This window comes from Micromesistius poutassou (assembly GCF_964030765.1).
Source record: "Micromesistius poutassou genome assembly, chromosome: 10".
NCBI classification, from domain to species: Eukaryota; Metazoa; Chordata; class Actinopteri; order Gadiformes; family Gadidae; genus Micromesistius; species Micromesistius poutassou.
This window is the reverse complement of record NC_140280.1, coordinates 2,339,005-2,364,118: the sequence shown is the minus strand read 5'-3', so window position 1 is coordinate 2,364,118 and position 25,114 is coordinate 2,339,005. Positions and strand designations below refer to the sequence as shown.

The window sequence follows — 25,114 nt, the reverse complement described above, 5'->3', positions numbered from 1 at the left end:
GTCCAAACAGGAAGCGCGTCTTAACTCTGATGCCTGGGTTTTATATTTTAAACCCCCCTCCAAGAAATTGTTACTGTAACAAAGCAGGACTCCCGGATCCAACGCTGGTGTTGTGGTCAGGTGGACAGATGTGCGCCGGAGAGTGAATGTGAACAAACGTTGAACAGCTGGACTTCTGTTTATTTCTACACAAACAAGCTGGGGGGGGGGGAAGTGTAAATAATCTCCTCTGAATAACCGTGTGTGTTTTCTAACTGCATAACCGCCGGCGTGGCTTTGAACTGCACATTAAACGCCGCCCCCCCCCCCCCCCCCTTCGCCCTCATCCCATAGCCTCCCATACACATACCGACACATTCACACACGCTACAGCACACAGCGGTCTGAGATGAAAGGCGTCGTTTGTCGGTGCGGTACATCGCTGCTGCTGCTGCCGCCGCCTGCCACGCTAGTTAACGCCTGGCTCGCCCCCCCCGTGGTGCTGTGTTTAGTTACCGTCTCGCTCTCGCTCCCGTTTCCGTAGCAACGGGCACAACCAGAAGGTGCACATGCACATGGTGGACCTGATGAGCTCCATCATCTGCGAGGGCGACACGGTGTCCCAGGAGCTGCTGGACACGGTGCTGGTCAACCTGGTCCCAGCGCACAAGGTACACACACACACACACACACACACACACACACACACACACACACACACACACACACACACACACACACACACACACACACACACACACACACACACACACACACACACACACACACACACACACCTCTGCAGGCCTGATACACACTCACTCACACAAGTGCTCTCACACACACATCTGCAGCCTGACACACACACACACACACACACACACACACACACACACACACACACACACACACACACACACACACACACACACACACACACCTGCAGGCCTGATACACACTCACTCACACAAGTGCTCTCACACACACATCTGCAGCCTGACACATACACACACACACACACACACTTTACACACACACACTTTACACACACACACTTTACACACACACACTTTACACACACATACACACTTTACACACATACACACTTTACACATACACACACACTTTAAACATACACTTTACACATACCCCCGCCCAATACTGAACTAATACATTTTGCATTATTAAAACATTTTTGCATTATTAAATCACTTTTGCATTAACTGACTCTTCCTTCTGGGCTTTGGTGCTGATTTATTTCCCTCCGCTGCGGGAAGGGAATGTCAGACGTGATTTGAATGATTGTGGATCTTTTTTCTGTCTGAGCACTCGGAGGCTGTAACTGTAGCCGTGTTAAAAGCGCTCGTAATACACTTAGGTGGACTCTAGTGAAGTGATTTGATATTGCTAGGACACTGGACCTCTTCAGGCCTTCTGGCTCTGTCATTCCCGTTTAGCTCAGTTCAGTGAGACCCCTGCAGGTCAACAAGGGTACTGCTGTACTGTTTCCCCGAGCTGCAGTGCTCCTTCTGAAAGGACATCATCTGACTCTGAGCTTTAACATCGTCGTTATGTTCTTAACCTTCTGTCGTGTCATTGGTTACTCTGCACATCAGAGCTATTACTAGACAATTTGTGTAAATGGAGTAGACTTTTTTTTTTTTTTTCCTAACGGCTTTTGATAAATTTATTATTTATTTTAATTTTATTTATTTTATTTATTTAAGAATTTGTTATACGTTTTATTGCATTAATTACATTTTTGTTGGGCTCGGGGCCCAGTCCTAGTGCCAACATACAATTTCCATTTTCATAATTGTTGATCATTACTTATTTTCCCCCTTCCTTGTTTTTCTGCGTCCAGAACCTGAATAAGCAGGCGTACGACCTGGCCAAGGCCTTGCTGAAGAGGACAGCCCAGGCCATAGAGCCCTACATCACCAACGTAAGACCCACCTCCTCAGTCCGTCCCTTCTCTCGGTATACCAGCTCCTAAAACATGACCCTCAGAGGAACCCACTAATATTCACTGTGCATTCCCCAGGCTTCCTACCTTAAACTTGTATTTTTACAGATCCACGAATGCGTATACATTTATCATTTGTATATGAGAATACTGGCCACCATTGTGTCACCGGTGTTGACATGTACCAAAGTTGGTGACGTTGTTAAAGTGTTGTAGGGACAAGGCGTTGCATTGAAATGGGTGTGATTCTCAAGTTGTTGCAGAATAAATCATTGTATGTAAAACGTGTCTTATGTTGCGCTTCGCTGCCACGCATAATTAGACAAAGCCCAGGCTCTCTCTCTCCTCGGAGACGGTGCAACGGTGTGCATTCAGAGCTTTACACTCTTTTTAAACAAATTGGCTGGTGTGGTGCTGATGGCACAGGGTTTTATGGAGTTTATTAGCATAAACGTCAGACTATTTTGAGACGGATGGTGTTTCTGCTCAAACAGACTGCACAGTTCCACGTACGCAGTCGAGCAAAATTATTATGGGAGGAATTGGAAACGGGACCTTTTCAACAGGATGTTGAAGGGAATTTAAGTGGTGCCATTGTTCTCTTGAATACGACTAATGCTGCATAATAATTCCACTGTTCACCCTTTCACACGTGGTTGCGAGACAGAATCAACAATTGACTTAAAAGATTTAAAATCGCCCTAGCAATCGTGCTCGTATACAACCCTGGCAATTTTGTACTGCTGACTGTCCAAATCTGTCCACCCTTGGCTGGTGACGGGTGTTTATTTAGGACCCTGTTCCTAAAACGTGCCTACTTGCCCCCCCTGGGGTCTACAGCCTCCAAGTCTGTTCTACTTGAAGATGAACTACCCTTGTGGTTCCATCCGAGACCTAGCCTCGCGGATTGCCTTCAAACCCGGCCCTGCATATGCCCCTTGTGGGTACACATGGGTCGTGTGTGTACCCCCAAGAGCATATGCAGGGCCGGGTTTGAATCCCAGTGTTGGGCTTTATGGTTGACTTCAGACTCAAGAGTCTGGAGCACCGTTTGATCACTGATTATTAACATGCATCTTGTGCAAGTATCTTGCCCTTTTTGAAGTGCCTTTTAGCAAGGCACTGACTTTGATGTAGGATAGATATGATGGGGGGGGGGGTGTGGTGGTATGCCCTCTGTTAATTATCTCTCACTTGTTTCAGCAGAATTTCTCGATTCCTTTCTTCATAGTGCTTTCCTCCCAACTATAGGGTTTATAGTGCAATGATCAAAGTATTATAGTGCAATGATCAAAGTATTATAGTGTAATGACCCTTTCAACATTTTGTCTGGTATTTGACTCATTCTTCTCCTTTACAACTCTCTCCCACACATCTCTGTCTCTCGCCTCTCTCTCTCTCTCACCCTCTCTCTCACACACCTCCCATGTCTCTCGCTCGCCCACGCTCCCGTCTCCGCTGCAGTTCTTCAACCAGGTGCTGATGCTGGGCAAGACGTCTGTGAGCGACCTGTCCGAACACGTCTTTGACCTCATCCTGGAGCTGTACAACATAGACAGCCACCTGCTGCTGTCCGTCCTGCCCCAGCTGGAGTTCAAACTCAAGGTAGGCACTCCACTCACTCACTCACTTACTCACTCACTCACTCACTCACTCACTGTGGGGTCCTGGCCACATGGTTCACAGCTCCCCTCCTGACACGGTCGTCCTCCATCTTTGTAGTTTCGGTTCGGTTCTGTGTCACTTAATATAGCTTTGACGTTTCTGTGTCACCTGTTGGTCGTTAAAACCCGACCCACCACGTCTATATTTGCGTTCCGACGCGTATCCTCGTGTCACGATGGATTGCCGCCGCCGCCGCTGCTCTGCGTCGGTTGTATATTTGAGGTGTCGTTGTTTACGGCTGCACCTAATGTGCTGTACGTGTACTCCAAGATCAGCAACGCTGTGGCGTTATGAGCGGTGGATAATCGGTGTCATTAGTTTTACACAGACGGATAGTCCACTATCAGCCGCTGTTTGGCTGGTCATTAGGGTGTGTGTGTGTGTGTGTGTGTGTGTGTGTGTGTGTGTGTGTGTGTGTGTGTGTGTGTGTGTGTGTGTGTGTGTGTGTGTGTGTGTGTGTGTGTGTGTGTGTGTGTGTGTGTGTGTGTGTGGCCACTCAGCATAATGCCTGGCCAGCGGTGGTGGCAGGGCTGAAGGGTTCCCTCCCTGATGGATAACACTCATTAAGCGCTGTGGGGGGGGGGGGGGGGGGTGAGGGGTGGGCAACGCGCTGCTGCCTCAACAGAATAATAACAAGACAGAGCCCCAACTCCCACTCACCATTATATCTCTCTCTCGCTCTGCTCCAGCTGGCTCTCTCTTTCTCTTTTTTCTTTCTCTTTTTTCCCCCCTCACCATCGCTGATAGTCGTCCCTCCCTTAAGCTCTTAACACCAAAGTTTCCCTCCCCTAAATCTCCCCTTGTATCACACTTACCTTAACAGCCATCTCTTGCACCCTCGCTTTCTCCCAGCTCCTTAGCTCGTTATCTGATTGTCTTCCCTCGCCTGCTTCCTCCCCCGCTTCCTCCCCCGCTGTCCCTCCTCCTCTTCCTCCTGTTTCTCTAGGGCTATCCCACTCGGGACGAGGACGAGATGAATCTCTCTCTATCTCTCGCTCGCTGTAGAATATCAATGATTAACTGGTGTCTGGGGAGGGACGGACGGATGAAGACGTCTTTAGAGTTACAACGGGGGGGAGGGTTGAGGCACCCGTCTGTGCTGTAACGATCGAAAAATGACACCAGGTTTTTATTTTTTTTCTCTCGATGTAGAGGACCCTGCCTTCATACTAGCCGCCCGAACGATGAGGCTCCACCACAGATCTCTTTACGGATTAGTTATAATGCGTCTCTACTGCTGCTTTCTGCAGAAACGACACTCTCTTCCTTCCCTCTGAATAATGTTTTCGCCACTCCGGTGAAATTCTGCTATTATTATCAGGGCGCTACAGACGCCTTTAGTCTTCTAACACACCATAACGATGATGTAATCAATCCTCCACAGAGGAGCGGTGAACAGAACCGTGTAGCCATGATACCCCCCCCCCCCCCCCCAAGATTTCCATTTTATCTCTTTTGTGTTCGATCAAACAATGAGGATGTCTGCCAGGCTCACCGGGAGCTCTCGGGAGAGAGGCCTGCTCAGCCCACGTCAGCCAGATGGAGCAGAGGGTTTTTTTTTTCCGAACCAGCAACCCTCCTCTGGCGGGCCGTCTGCTCTAGGTCCTGGGCTGTGGCGGCGGCGGCCGTCTCCGTGTCCGTGCAGAGTGATAACGTGAAGCGTGTCGTCGTGTCTCTGCAGAGCAACGACAACGATGAGCGGCTACAGGTGGTGAAGCTGCTGGCGAAGATGTTCGGTGCCAAAGACTCTGAGCTGGCTGGACAGAACAAGCCTCTGTGGCAGTGCTACCTGGGCAGGTATGTACCGTGTGAGTGTGTGTGTGTGTATGGCTGTCGGGCAGTGTTGCAAAGCAATGTGTCTTACAATTTTTTCTTTACTTTTTTTGAACTGATTTTGTATTAGTGTGGTTTGTATCTGATTAAAAGGCCGTCCATGTTGTCATGTGACCTGACGTCACATGACAATGTGCATGTTGGGGGGGGGGGGGGGCTGACCTTGTGCTAGGGGTCACTGGGATTGTGTCTGTGGTGACTGACGCGTGGCGCGTGTCTCCCCAAGGTTTAACGACATCCACGTCCCCATCCGGCTGGAGTGTGTGAAGTTCGCCAGCCACTGCCTCATGAACCACCCCGACCTGGCCAAGGACCTGACCGGTAAGCCTCTCTCTCGGACCCACGCTCAGACCGACTACCGTGGGCTGACTGCCGTGACACTGGGGAGTAGTCCCCGGGCTGCGAGGATCTCCGGTTGGCCGGTTGGGGCAGGATAGAAGAGTCATTAGGGTGTTTGACTCCCAGCACAAAGGTCGTGGGTTTGAAAGCTTGAACGTTGCGTTCTACCCGTAGGAATCCTTCAGCAATATAACTGACCTAGTGACCTACTCACTTTGGGTGAAACCACCCGCTATATGATGATATGAAAAAAATCTTAACCAGCGATTGGTGTGAGGAAATAGTTTCTGTGGATTGCCCGGTGAGGGTAACAGACGGTGTTAAAACATCCTCCTCCTCGCCCAGAGTTCCTGAAGGTCAGATCCCACGACCCCGAGGAGGCCATACGCCACGACGTCATCGTCTCCATAGTGACGGCCGCCAAGAAGGACCTGGCCCTGGTGAACGACGCGCTGCTCAACTTCGTGAAGGAGAGGACCCTGGACAAGAGGGTGAGCCGAGGGTCCACGGGTGAATGAACTCTGGCTAACGTGGTGGTGGTGGTGGTGGTGGGGGCGGGGCAGGGCAGTGTAGTGTAATGACCGTGGTGCCCGGCACCAAGCCGAAAGGTCCCGCGTTCGATCCTCAACATCCCTACCTGAAGGCGTTGTTAAGCCCGATGCCAAATCTCTACCTGCTCGTTAGTCTATCTGAACGCCCTACTAAAGGAATTGAAGGAATTGAATAAATGAATGAAAAGTTATTCATAATAAATGAAATGTATTGAAGGACCACCACAATCGGTGCATTCGCCTTTAGTTTCTATTCGTATTTTGCAGAAACAATGTGTTCTTCCTCCGTCCACTGACGTCCTCTTCCTGTCTCCCTGTCGTTGTCTCCCTGTCGTTGTCTCCCTGTCGTCCTCTTCCTGTCGTTGTCTTCCTGCGGCCCAGTGGCGGGTGCGTAAGGAGGCCATGATGGGCCTGGCCTCCATCTACAAGAAGTACTCCCTGCAGGGCGAGGGCGGGCGCGACGCGTCCAAGCAGATCTCCTGGATCAAAGACAAGCTGCTGCACATATACTACCAGAACAGCATCGACGACCGGTGGGTCACAGTACCCCCCCGGGGGGGTCGGGGAGGGCCTGGGAGGGCTGGAGAGGGCCGGGTCCCAGGTCCCACATTTGTGGTCCGACTGGGATTGGGAAAAGGTCCAACGCCATGTCAAGTGTGCTGCTCACATGGCTTAGAATACGATGTGAGCCCCAAAAAGTGGGTTGAGTGAGTTGTTCCACTTGAGCCTGCATGGTGAAAAAGGGTTTCTGTTCTGTTCCTCATTCTGGCCATGCTATGTTTGACTTTATTTTTGAATTGGAAGTCCTTGCCTTTCTTTCTGTTTGAAATAGTTTTTGTATTTTTTTTTGATGTAGAAATTCCTCCTATTACATTAGTTGGTGCAGAATATCTTGGTTCAATAGACGTGGATACTGTATAGCCATGGGTCACTGCCACTAAAGTTGAATGCTACTCAATCTCCAAGAACTTCTATGTGCCGTGCTTCCAAGAAACAAGCCTGTTAGTTTAAAGAATGAAAATTCCCTTTATTGTTTTGTATTTCCCCTTCCTGGTGCTTTGTTCTGGCTACGCCGTGGTGGCTGGGGACACACTTTTATCCTCCCATCCCGTTTCCTGTTTGGTCTCACTCTGTGTTTTGGTCCTCTTCCTGCTGCGCTGTGATTGGCCGGGCCCAGGCTCCTGGTAGAGCGGATCTTCGCCCAGTACATGGTCCCTCACAACCTGGAGACCTCGGAGAGGATGAAGTGTCTCTACTACCTGTACGCCACGCTGGACCCCAACGCCGTCAAGTGAGTAGTGAGAGCTGTACCCCCAAAAGCTACTGTACCCCCCCCCCCCCAAAACAACTGTACCCCCAAAAGCTACTGTACCCCCCAAAACAACTGTACCCCCAAAAGCTACTGTACCCCCCCAAAACAACAACTGTACCCCCAAAAGCTACTTTACCCCCAAAACAACTGTACCCCCAAAAGCTACTTTACCCCCAAAACAACTGTACCCCCAAAAGCTACTTTACCCCCAAAACAACTGTACCCCCAAAAGCTACTTTACCCCCCAAAGAACTGTACCCCAAAAGCCACTGTACCCCCCAAAACAACTGTACCCCCAAAAGCTGCATTACCCCCACAAGAAAACTCTACCCCCAAAAGCTACTTTACCCCCCGAAACAACAACTGTACCCCCAAAAGCTACTTTACCCCCCGAAACAACTGTACCCCCAAAAGCTACTTTACCCCCCAAAACAACTGTACCCCCAAAAGCTACTTTACCCCCCAAAACAACTGTACCCCCAAAAGCTACTTTACCCCCCGAAACAACAACTGTACCCCCAAAAGCTACTTTACCCCCCGAAACAACAACTGTACCCCCAAAAGCTACTTTACCCCCCGAAACATCAACTGTACCCCCAAAAGCTACTTTACCCCCGAAACAACAACTGTACCCCCAAAAGCTACTTTACCCTCCAAAACAACTGTACCCCCAAAAGCTACTTTACCCCCAAAGAACAACTGTACCCCCAAAACAACAACTGTACCCCCAAAAGCTACTGTACCCCCCCAAAACAAGGGTACCCCCAAAAGCTGCATTACCCCCCAAGAGAACTGTACCCCCAAAAGCAAAAAAAAACAACACATGCACACATGCTACGACAACATACAAGCTACAACAACACACTACGCTAGCCACCACTTACAGAATCACACTAAACAGATTGGATGTGGAGAACGCAACACGTTTGGTGTGTTGTCACACGACCTGGAGATTTTTCCATCAATCTGACTCCTCTCCCTCAACACCTCCTGCAGAGCTCTGAACGAGATGTGGAAGTGCCAGAACATGTTGCGACACAACGTCAAAGACTTGCTAGACCTGGTCAAACAGCCCAAGGTAAACTGACCTCGTCATGGTCATTTTCCTCCACTGTTGTATCTCTAGAGATCCATTTACTCCATATATGTGTCTCATTTTTATAAAACTCATTAACAATGATATTTTTGTATTTTTGTCTCCCACAGTCTGACGCCTCCAGCAAAGCAGTGTTTGCTAAAGTCATGGTGATCACCAGTAAGTGAACAGGCTCACTCCGAACACTGCATAGTGTCTATCGCTTTATCTATTGAATCGAATGTACTGCGTTAATAAAATGTACCTGCTACGATGCCAAGGAAACCCCAACCGTACGCTTTTAATAATAGAGATCATAACTGTTTGCTGTGTGTGTGTTTGTTTGTAGGGAATCTGCCAGACCCTGGCAAGGCCCAGGACTTTGTGAAGAAGCTGGCCCAGGTCCTGGAGGAGGACGAGCGGATCAGAGACCAACTCGAGACCCTGGTCAGCCCGGCCTGCTCCTGCAAACAGGCTGAAGTCTGCGTGGTGAGTCCCGCTCAAACCCCTGTGGTCAATGTAGTCGTGAAGTGAGAATAGATTCTTCCAATCTTAGTGTTGTGTATCGCTGCTTGTCTAACATTTTATTTTTGCACTGCAGAACTTCTTTAAGTCATAGTCAATTGCACAATTCATGACGTGCTGTTCGAATAACGATGGCATGTTGTGTATTCCAACCCTTCCCAGAAAGCCTTGTTTTAAAGTGGCCCGGTCACATGCATTGTGCGCTGTGGTGCGACCGAGCCACTGTGTCAACACGCTGAGCTCTCACAGTGTTTGTGTTGGTTTTGTTTCTCTTCCAAAGTAAGCGGAACAGAGATGAGTCTCGTGTGCGACAACGTTCTTCTTCTGTTAGCTCGGTTTTATGGTGCACTCAGTAACACTCAGTAACTGAGTGCACCATAACGGCAGAGCACACTGTAAGAAGGGCGTAAGAAACGATGCCCGTCTGTCGAGATCAATAATGTGGTCTAATGGTAAATGAATAGCTGGGTTTTGCAACAAAGTATACATTTCTGGGATTGGGATGCAGCATATATTGTAAATGACTGCCAGCCTTTCTAGGCCGTGATTTCTAACGTGATTTGTCGCCGCGTGCGTTCTGCTCTCCCACAGAGGGACATCACCAAGAAGATCGGCAGTCCCAAGCAGCCCAGCAACCCGTTCCTGGAGATGGTCAAGTTCCTGCTGGAGAGAATAGCCCCCGTACACATCGACACAGAGTCCATAAGGTAGAGTCCTAGACTACTGGAACACTTCAACAAAGTCTGTAAGTCAGGGCCCCGTGATGCTAGTGCATTTCAACAGAATCCGTTTCATCGTTGGCGTGTCTGGTCTCTCTCCGTCCATCCTAATCCCCCCCCCCCCATGATGACTCTGTGTGTCTCTCCCTCTTGCTCAGTGCCCCGGTAAAGCAGGTCAACAAGTCGATAAACGGCTCTATCCTCATCTCACTGTCTCTCCCTCTCTCTCTCTCTCTCTCAGTGCCCTGGTAAAGCAGGTCAACAAGTCGATAGACGGCACCGCGGATGATGAGGAGGAGGGAGTCCCCACAGATGAAGCCATCAGGGCAGGGCTGGAGCTTCTCAAGGTAACGCACACGCACACGCGCTAGCGCAATTCAATTAGTCCCCTGTGGTGCCTCCTGTATATAATATAAATATATATAAAGCAATTGCTGGGTTGACACACTTTGTAATGTGTTTAAATTGAATGGTTATTCAGACAATATTATTCGTTTTAGAAATGTTCTCATTTGTTTTTTGAATTGGATTGCAGAAGCCATAAAAAACACTTGTAACAAATTGCCCCCCCGTGGAGATTCATTGAGCTGTTTTGAATTTGAATTGACGTCTGACCACAAGGGGGCGGAAAACCTATTCAAAATACATCAGAAGAATCCCCCCGCTGCATTTTACCACATAGGGCAAAGCCATCGATGGAAACCGCACTGTAGAGCAGCAGAATAGAGAAATGGACTCGGCCGTAAAACGACATAGAGTCAGTCAAACTTGACAGCACCCTTCACCAGACGGGAGGATTTACCAAAGTGTGACCAAAGCGTCGTCACGTTGGGCGCCACTGCAGAGCTGATGAAACCTGTGAGACTACCCTGTCCTCCATCCCCCTCTCCCCCCACCTCCCTCCAGGTGCTGTCGTTCACCCACCCGGTGTCGTTCCACTCGGCGGAGACCTTCGAGTCGCTGCTGGGCTGCCTCAAGATGGAGGACGAGAAGGTGGCCGAGGCCGCGCTGCAGATCTTCAAGAACACGGGCAGCAAGATGGAGGAGAGCTTCCCTCACATCAAGTCGTACGTCCGGACGCCCGCCCGCCCACCCGCCCACCTTCTGTTTGTTTTGAACCTGAGGAAGTCCAACATGTTTGGGTTTCTGCTAACGGTTTAAGTCAGAGCTGTTTGGCCCTCAGCCAGACCCTGCGATGAGCTAAGAGTATTCAATGGCTTGTTTATACCGAGGAAGACGAAAATACATTCCCCCTTAAATATTGTATCGTGAAGAGATGGTTGTTGATGGTTGTTTACTTAGCTCAGCTTTTGTATTCAATATGATGAACAACATTAATGCGTTCTCGTGAAAGATTGTGTTCCTCAGGGAGACAGTCACCCCATGTATCAAATCATCCGTATTTTTTTTCCTGTTGGTTGGGGTCTGCTTGGTTTTCACGTCCCACCTGCTCCCCCTAGCGTCCTGCTGCCGGTACTGCAGGCCAAAGCCAAGCGGGGGCCCCCTCGCCAGGCCAAGTACGCCATCCACTGCATCCACGCCATGTTCGTCAACAGAGACACGCACTTCGCCCAGATCTTTGAGGTCAGTCGCTCTTACGCCTCCGCTTTGATCTGTTCTGAACACAATTACAAACAAACAACAAGCAAACAAACCAGGATTGTTTTGTTTGTTTTTGTGTTCTGTTTTTGTGGAGCATGTCGTGTTTATGTCATGAAAAACATTTGGATTCACATGCAGGACGTATTCAGTAAAAGTTTAATCAATCCATTGAGGCAAGCGTTTAGAGTTAAACTATTTGTAACGGTCAGCTGTATTACAATTTCTCCTTATGAAGTGATTCATCATGACGGGTCAATGTTTTAGTCTTAATTTAAGAATATATTTTCAGCTGTTAGGCTCAACATTAATTTATCCTAAATTACATGTTTTTTGGGGTTAATGATGCAAAGATTCACATGCAACCCTTCTTTAGGCCACAGGTTCTCGTGAAAAGAGACTTCACAGGAAATCCTTTAGAAATGTTTCAACAGGGAGTTTCATACAGGGAGAATTATAAGGCATCCTTGGATCACGATGAACCTTGACAGCTGGCAGAAAGTTTACACTGTAAATGATCTAATAAAGTTTGTTTGCACTCAAGACAAACTTACATTTAACACAAAAGAAAACTAAGCACCCACATTTGAGCTCAGAGCTGCCCTCAGACGTGAGACGATGCTGGGTGAGCCTCACTGGACACTAACCCTCCCCCTGCTGCCCTGTAGCCCCTGCACAAGGGTCTGGACCCGGGTAACCTGGAGCAGCTGATCACGCCCCTCACCACGCTGGGCCACCTGGCGCTGCTCGCCCCCGAGCAGTTCGCCGCCCCGCTCAAGTCCCTGGTGGCCAACTTCATCGTCAAGGACCTGCTCATGAACGACCGGGTAGGCCCTCCACAGGACAGGGAACGGGGCTTCTGTTGATGGGAGCCAGGCCTAGAGGGGCTGGGCCTCATCGTGGGGGAATAGCAGCCAGGGGGATTGTAATGGGCTGAGTGTGTTTCTTTTGGAGGGTTGTGATAATGTTTCAAAGATTGGAGAATGGAAAATAGAAATTGTGTTGTGGTTTTGTGGCGATACTATGAGTTGACTTCCTCTCTCCGTCTCTCTCCGTGTCCTGCCTTTTGCAGATCGCCGGCAAGAAGACCACCAAGCTGTGGGTGGCCGACGACGAGGTGTCTGCTGAGACCATGGCCAAGGTCCGCTCTGAGCCCTGCTGCTCTGCATCCCTCTGTCCCTCCCTCTGTCCCTCTGTCCCTCTGTCCCGCCTGCATCCCTCTGTCCCTCCTGCAGACCAGCCTGGCCGCACAGCTAGACGCCATTAGAGATCAGTCGCTCAGCTGAGGCTGCTGGACAGAAAGGGTGGTTAGGGTCCCGTCATGACGTTATTAAGGACACACTTTTAAGAACTGTGCATATTGTACTACATATTGCTTATGATTTTCTGGTCTAGGAGTCAAGTTAAATAAATGTTTCATATATACTGTATATGTCGCTGGTTCAGATCCAGGGCATTAAGCTGATGGTGCATGTGTTGATGGTTCAGATCCATTAAGCTGATGGTGTATGTGTTGCTGGTTCAGATCCATTAAGCTGATGGTGCATGTGTTGATGGTGTATGTGTTGATGGTGTATGTGTTGCTGGTTCAGATCCAGGGCATTAAGCTGATGGTGTATGTGTTGCTGGTTCAGATCCAGGGCATTAAGCTGATGGTGCCTGTGTTGATGGTGTATGTGTTGCTGGTTCAGATCCAGGGCATTAAGCTGATGGTGCGGTGGCTGCTGGGGGTGAAGAACAACCAGAGCAAGTCGGGGAACTCCACCCTGAGGATGCTGACCGCCATCCTGCACAGCGACGGAGACCTGACGGAGCAGGGCAAGATGGGGTAACTTACACACGCACATGCACACGCACACACGCACGCACGCACACGCGGGCCCGATGGAAACTGCACATCAAATGCGTGTACACGCAGACAGACGGTTACAAATGGAAAGCCTGAATCATGTGGAATATTTATTACACCATTAAAAAATGCATAATGCGATGGAAAACCAGCGTAAATTATGCATTTCGGTTGTCGACCACTTTAATTATAAATGTCATTACCAGCCCATCACTCCTCTCTTCATAACTTTCTTCTCCTCTTCACTGCTTGTCCTGACCGCCTCTCTCTGTGACCCCGCCCCCTCTGACCACCTCTCTCTGTGACCCCGCCCCCTCTGACCGCCTCTCTCTGTGACTCCGCCCCCTCTGACCGCCTCTCTCTGTGACCCCGCCCCCTCAGTAAGCCGGACATGTCGCGGCTGCGTCTGGCGGCGGCGTGCGCCCTGCTGAAGCTGGCCCAGGAGCCGTGCTACCACGAGATCATCACCCTGGAGCAGTACCAGCTGTGTGCGCTGGTCATCAACGTGAGGACGCCACACACACACACACACACACACACCCCTCATGTCTCGTTCCCCTCTAGATGGAGGTTTTTTTTGTTTAAAAAACGCAGCTAAATTAGTTTAGTGTTTTATGTTCTACAAACAGGCCGACATGAGGCCTCCTGAGCTCGGTTGTGTCCGGGCTAGACGGGATTTTAGAACTTTAATTCCCGTAGTGCAAATATCAGCAGTGGGATCTGATAAGGAACAGGAAATTACAGAAGACAGACACACAAAGTCACACAAAGTCACACACAGTCTCTCACACACACACACACGCGCACACACACAGACACATTACAGAGACAAACGCGCGCACAGAGAGACACACACACTGTTTTATGAGCCTCTGGGTCAAACTCATTCCATTCTCTCTCGCTTTCCCATCCGTCTGTCTCCTTTCTCTCTCGTGTGTGTGTGTGTCTGTGTCTGTGTCTGCGTGTGCGTGCTGGACGTGCAGGACGAGTGCTACCAGGTGCGTCAGTGCTACTCCCAGAAGCTGCACCGGGGCCTGTGCCGGCTGCGGCTGCCCCTGGAGTACCTGGCCGTGTTCGCCCTGTGCGCCAAGGACCCGGTGAAGGAGCGGCGCGCCCACGCCCGCCAGTGCCTGGTGAAGAACGTCAACATCCGCCGCGAGTACCTCAAGCAGCACGCCGCCGTCAGCGGTGAGCGGGGCGGAGCTCCTGGGAGATGTAGTTCTGAAGAGTTAGTCAGTCTGGGATGTGTAGTTCTGATTGAGTCAGTCAGTCTGGGAGATGTAGTTCTGATTGAGTTAGTCAGTCTGGGATGTGTAGTTCTGATTGAGTTAGTCAGTCTGGGATGTGTAGTTCTGATAGAGTTAGTCAGTCTGGGATGTGTAGTTCTGATAGAGTTAGTCAGTCTGGGATGTGTAGTTCTGAAGAGTTAGTCAGTCTGGGATGTGTAGTTCTGATAGAGTTAGTCAGTCTGGGATGTGTAGTTCTGATTGAGTTAGTCAGTCTGGGATGTGTAGTTCTGATAGAGTTAGTCAGTCTGGGATGTGTCCTTCTGATAGAGTTAGTCAGTCTGGGATGTGTCGTTCTGATAGAGTTAGTCAGTCTGGGATGTGTCGTTCTGATTGAGTTAGTCAGTCTGGGATGTGTAGTTCTGATAGAGTTAGTCAGTCTGGGATGTGTAGTTCTGATAGAGTTAGTCAGTCTGGGATGTGTAGTTCTGATTGAGTTAGTCAGTCTGGGATGTGTAGTTCTGATTGAGTTAGTCACTCTGGGATGTGTAGTTTTTCCTCTTCCTGGCCCGAAAGAGTCTGGGTAGCAGAACGGTTCTGGAGCGGCGGTCATGTTTTATGATGGTTACCCAGTAACATCGGCCATAAACAACTGACGACGCGAACCGCGAGGGACGATGTAATGAAGAGAAGCACAGAATAGAACAGAACAGAAGTTCTTAGAGCAGAAAAATACACTTGTATATACAAATAAAGTGTATTTGTTCTGTATCGTTGCTTGTGATCAACATCAATAATGTAGGTCAGTTCTTTTAAAACATATCAAAGTTCTGATAGTTTGCCTAAACGATTTTCTACATCCCGAGAATCAGTTTTTTATAATTTTGTGTCCGTCTGTGTGTGTCTCTGTGTGTGTGCTCTAACAGAGAAGCTGTTCTCTCTGCTGCCCGAGTACGTGGTTCCCTACGCCATCCACCTGCTGGTTCACGACCCGGACTACGTCAAAGTCCAGGACCTGGAGCAGCTCAAGGAGATCAAAGAGTAAGGCTCCCCACGGCATCGCAGGCGTTCAGCCTTCAGGGCTCCAGACTGCCTCTGATTTGGTGGCAGTCATCTGTTGAGGGCCACTGAATTAATTGTCGTGGTTTCTTCTTTTTATTTAATAATTATTATGCTATGTTAATACTAATAATTGTTGCACCTTTTTTTTTTACAGTTTAAAATATTCATAACCATACTTTTAGTTCATATGATATAAATAAATAATAACTCAATAAAAAGCTGAGGTGCATCACATCAGAGTTTCTGTGCGATCAAATGAAGCCCTAACCACTTCCTGAGGGATGTGGCTAGGGCTGCTCGATTATGGAAAAAATCATAATCACGATTATTTTGGTCAATATTGAAATCTCGATTATTCAAACGATTATTTTTGAGTTTGAAAACATGATGCATTTATTCATAATTTCTCTCCAAAAAAAACAATGAGAAATTTCCCCTTTAAAAAAAATACACAAAATGGTCAAATAGAAAATAAAGTCCAGATATGAATCCAGCTGTTCTGTAATTTCTATAAAAAAAAAAGAAAACTTGATTATATTAGTTTGGTGATCGTTTCACTCTGAAAATCGAAATCGCAATCAAAGTTTGATTAATCGCCCAGCCCTAGACGTGGCGGCAGCGCTGCCTCCCTGTCCCCTGCTGGTCCGGAGCGCTGGCCCCGGGGGTCTCCTCACAGGGTGGTCCTGACCGGTCCCTGTCCTCCTCCAGGTCTCTGTGGTTCGTGCTGGAGATCATCATGGCCAAGAGCGAGAACAACAGCCACGCCTTCATCCGCAAGATGGTGGAGAACATCAAGCAGACCAAGGACGCCCAGGCACCCACCGACGCCAAGATCAACGAGGTAGACCCCCCTATGACTGGAGACCAACTATGACTGGAGACCCCCTATGACTGGAGACCCCCTATGACCCCCTATGACTGGAGACCCACTATGACTGGAGACCCCCTATGACCCCCTATGACTGGAGACCCCCTATGACCCCCTATGACTGGAGACCCCCTATGACCCCCTATGACTGGAGACCCACTATGACTGGAGACCCACTATGACTGGAGATCCACTATGACCCCCTATGACTGGACCCCCTATGACCCCCTATGACTGGAGACCCTCTATGACTGGAGACCCCCTATGACCCCCTATGACTGGAGACCCCCTATGACCCCCTATGACTGGAGACCCACTATGACCCCCTATGACTGGAGACCCCCTATGACTGGAGACCCACTATGACCCCCTATGACTGGAGACCCCCTATGACCCCCTATGACTGGAGACCCACTATGACCCCCTATGACTGGAGACCCACTATGACTGGAGACCCACTATGACTGGAGACCCACTATGACTGGAGACCCACTATGACCCCCTATGACTGGAGACCCTCTATGACCCTCTATGACTGGAGACCCTCTATGACTGGAGACCCTCTATGACTGGAGACCCACTATGACCCCCTATGACTGGAGACCCACTATGACCCCCTATGACTGGAGACCCTCTATGACTGGAGACCCTCTATGACTGGAGACCCTCTATGACTGGAGACCCTCTATGACCCTCTATGACTGGAGACCCTCTATGACTGGAGACCCTCTATGACTGGAGACCCTCTATGACTGGAGACCCTCTATGACCCTCTATGACTGGAGACCCTCTGACTGGAGACCCACTATGACTGGAGACCCTCTATGACTGGAGACCCTCTATGACCCTCTATGACTGGAGACCCTCTATGACTGGAGACCCTCTGACTGGAGACCCTCTATGACTGGAGACCCTCTATGACTGGAGACCCTCTATGACTGGAGACCACCTATGACTGCAACAAGTGCAAGCGGGCGATCTTTCGTGATCAAAACATTAGGATAAGCTTAGTCTTTCGACGAAGCTGGAGAAAGATTATTATTGTTATTTATTTAGTAAGCCATCTATCAGATAATATCAGACTATTTTATTTGAATCTATTGGATTATTGGATCTTAATTTGAAGAAATATTGGAGAATACATAAATGTGTGTGTGTGTGTCCCTCTCTGCGCGTTAGAAACTGTACACGGTGTGTGACGTGGCCATGAACATCATCATGTCCAAGAGCACCACCTACAGCCTGGAGTCGCCCAAAGACCCCGTCCTGCCCTCACGCTACTTCACCAAGCCCGACAAGGTATGCCGCCGCCGCGTGGGATCTCCACCCCCAGCCCGGGGGGGGGGGGGGGGGGGGGGAAATGACCTCAGACATACTTCCTGTTAGGGGAGGTCGGGTGCGCTCTGAGGATAACGGCTCATTGGGGAAGGAAATGGGCCGAGCGGTCCGTCTCCGGCCGGCTGTTTAGCTCTGTGGATGTTAAAGGTCCCACATTATGTCAACAGCTGTGAGTGTGAGAAGCCGTTTAATTTTTTTTAAATCTGCCTCTTCCTGTGTTTTAGTGACATCACAAGTGGGCGTGTCCACCTAGATGTGTGACGGATAGATAAGCAATGTTTGCTACAGTCCACTGGGTAGGCTGGTAGGCTGATCTATCCAGCACATATCTAGGTGGACTCGCCCACTTGTGATGTCACTAAAACACAGGAAGAGGCAGATTATCCAAACGGCTTGTAATGGCTAACCACACTCACACCTGGTGGTGTAATATGGGACCTTTTTAAGGAGCAGGTTTCCTTCCTGGGGACTGGGAGAGGGAGAGGACTTGAGTCTCTGTGATGCTGAGCAACCACATTCTTCCCCCTTAAGTTAGGGAGCACAAGATGGACAAAGATTGTTCTGTTAGAAGAAGGGGACAGAAAAGATTTTAGAAAGTGTGTTCCGGATATAGACTGATCAGTCCTGAAGGAACTGAGACTCACTTTCTCCTGCTCTCCGTTTCAGAATTTCAGCAACGCAAAGAACTATCTCCCGCCGGAGATGAAGTCCTTCTTCACCCCTGGGAAGGTACGCTCCCCCTGGAGCCTCCACGCAATCTTAATGCTACATTTGATTTATTTCTAAATATTTTCGTCATATTTTTGCCCTACATTGCTCTGAACATGTTATGGTAATGTTATTAATGTTGAACTCACCTGTGTTATCCCCATCCCCTTCCTCTCCCTCTCCTTCTCCCTCTCCTCTTCATCTCCTCTTTCTCCCTCTCTCTCTCCATCTCCATCTCCCTCTCCCTCTTCCTCTCCTCTCCCTCTCCCTCTTCCTCTTCGTCTTCCTCTTCCCCCCCCCCGGATAGCCCAAGGCGGCTAACGTCCTGGGGGCGGTGAACAAGCCCCTGGCCTCGGCGGGGAAGCAGCTCCAGAGCAAGGCATCTCGGATGGAGACCACCAGCAACGACGAGTCCACCTCCAACCCAAGCTCTCCTCAGCGCAGCAAGACCAGGTACCGGTACCCTGGTGGCAAACTCACTGCATCAACGTACCAGGAGTTAACACTGGTTAATGCAGTGATTAGCATTGGCATAAGGGTGGGTGGGTTAACCCTGACCATATAAAAGAATGTATCAATTAATATAAGTACACTGTCCTTTTTTACTACAAATTAGGATTACAAATAGGTCAAAAAAGCATGGATCGTCTATACACACAGACACACACAGACAGACACACACAGAAACACACAGACGGAGAGAGAGAGAGAAAATGTAACACTAGAGGCGTCTGTGCTCATGTCGACAGACACGACAGCGCGGAGATGGACATCAGCGAGAACGAGGACATCAGCCTGAAGAGGACGGACATCGCTGACAAGGTGGGCCTCCTCTCCTCCCTGAAGCGGCTCTGTTCTGTTCCCTGAGACATCCCCGTTTAGTCCCCTCACTGAAGCACGCTTTTACCCTGGAAGGGTAAAATGATCACCTCACTTTAGCACACTTTTACCTTGGAACGAATGGATTAAAAAAAAAAAATTCAAAATCCACATCAGTTTTTTTTTCAGTTTCCTTGGCAGTAAATGGTTAATGCAAAACAACAGATTCCAGTGTTTGGTGACCATCCCTTCTTCAGTGAAGACAGCACCTCCAATCCTACTCTTGTCTCTCTCTCAGTTCGCCCAGCAGGAGAGGTCTTTAGGAGGGGGCATGTCTGGGACAAAGCCGGTCTGAATAATCCCTTTTAGCTCCCGGGTATTTCCCTGACTACACAGGGTCGTAGTAGGGGTCAAGAGGTCAGACGTGAGTGGGGGGGGGGGGGGTAATGGCGGTGGTGGTTGCCCAGCTGTGGTGGAGGGCTGCTGGTTGTAATCCCGGGCGTGTGTCTGTGTTTAGATAAGCTCTGCAAACACACTGTGAGGACTCAGAGAGCCCACAGCCCAACTGCTCGCTGGGCGCTTTTATTTTGGTAAACCTCTAGCAGTCTTTCATCACGACATTGGAATTTGATACTCCCAGGTCAAACAGGTTTTTAAAAGATGGCTAGATTCTTTTTTTTGTGCTTTTTTATTTTATTTATTATCTACGGACATATTTGTTTATGGATGAGGTTAGCCTGGAAATCCAGACCCACATCTAGAAAGCTGTAGGGTCTGGCAACGAGTAATGAAAATGGCCCGACTCGAGGGGCGGAACCAAGCATGCATTTGAAAATATCACTGCACGCAATTGGTTAACACTACGACCAATCAGTGATGTATCCAGACCAGCGGAGCTAACCAATAGATGATACTCGGTACGGTAAAACAGCAACGCTTTTGGCCCGCCTATATCAGATACTGGTTAATGTTCTGGGCCAGGGGAATCGGGGAGTGAGTATATCGCTCGTTCCCAGAGTGACTCGCTGAGCAAATTGAAATTGTGCTCTCGCGAGAACTCCAGAAGAATTTCCAGGGTAGGATGAGGTACCAGTTTTCGCAATCACCAGTCACCAAAACCCGTGTTTAGTTTGGAACCTCAGATTGAGATGAGATCATTGTTGTGAATACAACGACCAACGAGGTGGGAGCCTTCAGTCATCCATCATCAGTGAGAACACCTTTTAAATAACACCGATAAAAACCATGAAGGTATCAGGATTCTCTTCTAGTTTTGACCTCTGACCCATAATGGGTTACTTCTACTGTGCGTCCTTACTGTACAGACAGCGATATCTTCTGACAAAATGTACTTCTTGTAAGTCGCTTTTGATTTAAAAAAAACGTCTGCTAAATGAACGTAAATACTGTATCACACGACAAAACGTCTCCGTGCTCCTCGTCGTCCTGTCGGCTGAGCGCCTCGTGTTTCCCCCCCCCCCCCCCGCTGCAGGACGCCGAGAAGCCGCGCGGCCGCAAGCGCGCCGTGGTCGCCGTGGACGACCAGGAGAAGCCGAAGCGCGGCCGCAAGAAGGCGGCGGCCAATCAGACGGCGGCGCCCGAGTCGGAGGACCAATGGGACGAGGACAACAACAGCCGGCCCGAGGACGAGCAGAACAGCCCGCCCAAGAAGCGCCGGGGGCGGCCCCCCAAGTCGGCCGCGGCCAATCAGGCGACGACGCCGGTCAAGACCCCCGTCAAGAGGGGGAGGAAGAAGGCGGCCCCGCCCCCGGAGGAGGAGGAAGAGGACGAGGAGGAGGACGAGGAGCAGGAGGAGACGGCGGCGGCGGCGACGGCGACGGAGGAGGAGGCGGCGTCCGAGGTGACGGAGGAGGAGGAGGGGAGCAGCGAGAAGGTGACGCCGAAGCCTCGGGGCAGGCCGCCGGGGAGGCCGCGGCGGTCGCAGGAAGGGTGAGGAACCGTTCTCCCGTCAGCCAATCAGAAAAGAGCACTGTCGCTGCTGCACCGCCTGGGCTCCCCCAGAGATGGTGCCGTTTTCTGTTTTTTTTGTGTTTTGTAGCGTTGGTCTGACCGCTTGAGCGGTTTTAGAAACCATGGGAGAGGTTTGATAGGGGGTTGTGTCGTAGCCAATCGAGAAGCTTGAGTTAAACGTCGTGTTACTGACTTTGTATGTCATGTTAACTGTGTTCATAACGTCATGTGACTGTGTTCATAACATCATGTGACTGTGTTCATAACGTCATGTGACTGTGATTGACAGAACGGAGTCGGTGGAGGTCACGCCCCAGAAGAGGAGAGGACGACCGCCCAAATCTGCCACGCCCGTCGCCAAGAAGCCAACGTGAGGGCACTTCTCTAGCGCTTTAGACTCAGTGTGTGTGTGTGTGTCGGTGTGTGTGTGTGTCTCTATATAACAAAAGTTTGTGTGTGCAGGCGTGCCGGTCGATCGAAGGCCGCTGCCTCAAAGGAGGAGGTGGAAGAGGAGGAGGAAGAAGAGGATGAGGAGGAGGAAGAGGAGCAGGAGGAAGAGCCCACACCCAAGGTATTGAGATTGTTTTTGAAAGACGTCTCACTAGAGAGTGTGTGTGTCACCTGCTTTGAATGCTAAGGGGTCTGTGGTTGCTGTCCAACCTGAGCACTAAAGAGTCCTGGACCAATGACACGTCTGTACATGAACAGAAAGAACCTCTTCATAGTGAATAACGGGACCTAGTTATGGATTTTTGTTATGGATTGTGTTTTGAATTGCAGTGGTGTCTACAGGCTAAAAATGGCCTGTGTGTGTGTATGTGTGGGGGGGGAATTTAAAACTGACTTCAGACTGATGTGTTGTCCCAGGAGTCCTGTTGACCTCTCTGTCTCTCTCTCTCTCTCTTTGACTCTTACTCTCTCTCTCTTTGACTCTCTTACTCTGTCTCTCTTACGCTCTCTCTCTGTCTCTCTCTGTCTCTCCCTGTCTCTCCCTGTCTCTCTCTGTCTCTCTCTGTCTCTCTCTCTCTCTCTCTCTCTGTCTCTGTCTCTGTCTGTCTCTCTCTGTCTCTCTCTCTCTCCCTGTCTCTCTCTTACTCTGTCTCTCTGTCTCTCTCTCTCCCTCCCTCCCTGTCTCTCTCTCTCTCTTACTCTGTCTCTCTCTCTCCCTCCCTGTCTCTCTCTGTCTCTCTCTGTCTCTCTCTCTCTCTCTCTCTGTCTCTGTCTCTGTCTGTCTCTCTCTGTCTCTCTCTCTCTCCCTGTCTCTCTCTTACTCTGTCTCTGTCTCTCTCTCTCCCTCCCTCCCTGTCTCTCTCTCTCTCTTACTCTGTCTCTCTCTCTCCCTGTCTCTCTCTCTCTCTCTCCGTGTCTCTCTCTCTCTCCCTGTCTCTCTCTCTCTCTCCCTGTCTCTCTCTCTCCGTCTCCCAGGGACGTAAGAAGCCAGCAGGCCGGAGGAGATGAAGGGCCGGAGAGCTCCAGTGAGGCCCCTGGCACTGGGCCGTGGGCGCTCCAGGGGCCCCCTGGTGGAGAGCAGGGGCCCCCTGGAGCGCAGGGCCCCCGGGGACGCCCAGCAGGAAGCTACTGAGGAGGAGGAGGAGGAGGGGGGAGGGGCGGTCCTTGGACATGGAACTCTTGAACTTTTCATACGCCAATGCTTCTACTGTTACTCGCGCGCGCACACTCATACACACACATACACACACACACACACACACACACACACACACACACACACACACACACACACACACACACACACACACACACACACACACACACACACACACACACACACACACACACACACACACACACACACACATATACACGTGCATATACATACACACACATATATATATATATATAAATACACACAAACATACATTCACTCACACACACACACACACACACACACACACACACACACCTGCGGACACCAGCCGTGCACTGCACCTGTACATGTGTGTGTGTGTGTGTGTGTGTGGTTGCCTCGTGTCCCGTCGTGATGATGTTTTCGCTACGTGCTGCGTAGGATTTTAACTGAAAACTAAAACAAACAAACAAACAAACAAAAAAAAGATGGCCCCCTTTTTCTGTACATAGTCTTCTGCTGTCTCGTTTCCTGTTTTGTGTTCGTTATGGACTGCTGGGGGGGGGGGGGGGGGGGGGGGGGGACCTGTCGCCTCACCCTTGATGTGCTCCTCTTAAAGCAATATCGTTTCTCCGTCTCCCCCCCACCTGCCTGTCCACCCCCACCCCTCTCCTCCCTCCTCCCCCCTCCCCCCCCCCCAAACCGCCACCACCACCAACACCTTTTTTAAACTCTGAAATTACGTCAACGTAATTTTGCGTGATTATAATTAACGTTTTTTTTTTCGTTTTTTTCGGTTTACAGCAGTGTATATTAACATGAATTTTTTTTTTTTTTTTACCATTTTATGAAAGATTACAAAAAAAGACAATAAAAAAAAAACTGTCCAGATGTAGAATTGCTTACAGAAAGTATGTATATGTGTGTATGCCTGCGTGTGTGTATGTGTGTATACGCGTGTGTGTGTGTGTGTGTGTGTGTTCTGTTTAGACTGAGGTGGTGTTTAGTTTTTTTTATGTATTTTTCTTTTTAATCCTTTTGTCACGGCTCACGGACATTTCCCCGTCAGAAGCACATCCATAGTCTGTAATACGGTTCTCTATAAAACTACAACCTTCCTCGCTCTGTCGCCGCTCATTTCATCGGAACCTTCTGGAAGAAACGGTTGTGGTCGGACGGTGGACCGTGGTTATGGTCCTATGGACCTGCAAGGACATCTCGACCAATCAGAATTGAGTAAAGGGTAAACACACCAAATGGGCGGGAACTTGTCAGAAAGCATGTGTTTCATTGGCTACTTTAAAAGTCATACAAAGCTCCACCTGCATGCATACAATTAATGTTTTCTTTACCATGTCTGACCTACATGGCCCTGCAATACATCTACCTTATTGGTGTAAATGCTAATGTCAACCTCGGTTTACATTTCACTGAGACTCACCAGAATATGTATGTAGAGATGGTGGAAATGATGGGTGAGTTTTCCCCCCCCGCCATCTCCTCAACTGCAAGTGTTCACCGCAACTTGGATGGGATTTATTGGTTGCTTATCCTGGCCCATGCAGTTCCTATTTAGTTTGTATTAATCTAGCTGCCCCCTTTTTAAATCTACAATATAATGTGTCAAATCACATTATATTGACTGATATTGCAAATATTGACTCGACTATATATTTTTTCTTTGGGCGAATAACGTTATTGTTGTTTTTTCCTCTGAAGGAAAACTAAAATGATGCCATTTCATCTTTATATTTCTTCCAATTGACTTCCAATTTGGGGCGGTTTCGTAGGCCAACATAAGAAGCATGTATCTCTCTGTTCGGTTACGCGGGAGTAAATGGCTTGAGTCTATTTACATCCCCTCAGAAATCCCCTAACAAGGGCCGGGCTGTGGAGCCTCTGCATCACGTTCCAGATATCAACCGAACATAACATGTTAGGATTTATTCCATTGTCAGGTTGAAGCACCAAGCCGTCTAAAAGAACCGAATCCCAGCAACCGAGCAGCAGAGTAAGTCACGCTGATCCGTGCGTCCCAGGCCGGTGTTCGCATCACTCTGGGCCCTAACGGGAGCTGAGGGATGATGTACCGAGACATGCAGATGATGCCACCGCCTCTGTT

General features: G+C 49.5%; 1 protein-coding gene across 1 annotated transcript in view; it reads left to right on the top strand.

Moving 5' to 3' along the window:
* Positions 1-23,559, top strand: part of pds5b (PDS5 cohesin associated factor B) — a 35,557-nt gene extending 11,998 nt beyond the window's left edge. The window contains exons 6-35 of the mRNA XM_084473731.1: positions 524-650; positions 1,844-1,924; positions 3,410-3,550; positions 5,292-5,407; positions 5,670-5,764; positions 6,128-6,273; positions 6,715-6,866; positions 7,511-7,624; positions 8,642-8,723; positions 8,852-8,900; positions 9,070-9,209; positions 9,837-9,952; positions 10,206-10,311; positions 10,871-11,031; positions 11,425-11,548; positions 12,232-12,390; positions 12,636-12,704; positions 13,255-13,391; positions 13,794-13,917; positions 14,396-14,600; positions 15,565-15,679; positions 16,409-16,541; positions 17,748-17,867; positions 18,573-18,635; positions 18,922-19,067; positions 19,364-19,436; positions 20,926-21,383; positions 21,694-21,774; positions 21,867-21,975; positions 22,830-23,559. Of these exons, the coding sequence (XP_084329857.1) occupies positions 524-650; positions 1,844-1,924; positions 3,410-3,550; positions 5,292-5,407; positions 5,670-5,764; positions 6,128-6,273; positions 6,715-6,866; positions 7,511-7,624; positions 8,642-8,723; positions 8,852-8,900; positions 9,070-9,209; positions 9,837-9,952; positions 10,206-10,311; positions 10,871-11,031; positions 11,425-11,548; positions 12,232-12,390; positions 12,636-12,704; positions 13,255-13,391; positions 13,794-13,917; positions 14,396-14,600; positions 15,565-15,679; positions 16,409-16,541; positions 17,748-17,867; positions 18,573-18,635; positions 18,922-19,067; positions 19,364-19,436; positions 20,926-21,383; positions 21,694-21,774; positions 21,867-21,975; positions 22,830-22,862 (3,775 nt within the window). The 3' untranslated portion in view covers positions 22,863-23,559. The remainder of the gene's footprint in view (positions 1-523; positions 651-1,843; positions 1,925-3,409; positions 3,551-5,291; positions 5,408-5,669; positions 5,765-6,127; positions 6,274-6,714; positions 6,867-7,510; positions 7,625-8,641; positions 8,724-8,851; positions 8,901-9,069; positions 9,210-9,836; positions 9,953-10,205; positions 10,312-10,870; positions 11,032-11,424; positions 11,549-12,231; positions 12,391-12,635; positions 12,705-13,254; positions 13,392-13,793; positions 13,918-14,395; positions 14,601-15,564; positions 15,680-16,408; positions 16,542-17,747; positions 17,868-18,572; positions 18,636-18,921; positions 19,068-19,363; positions 19,437-20,925; positions 21,384-21,693; positions 21,775-21,866; positions 21,976-22,829) is intronic.
* The last annotated feature ends 1,555 nt before the right edge of the window (positions 23,560-25,114 follow it).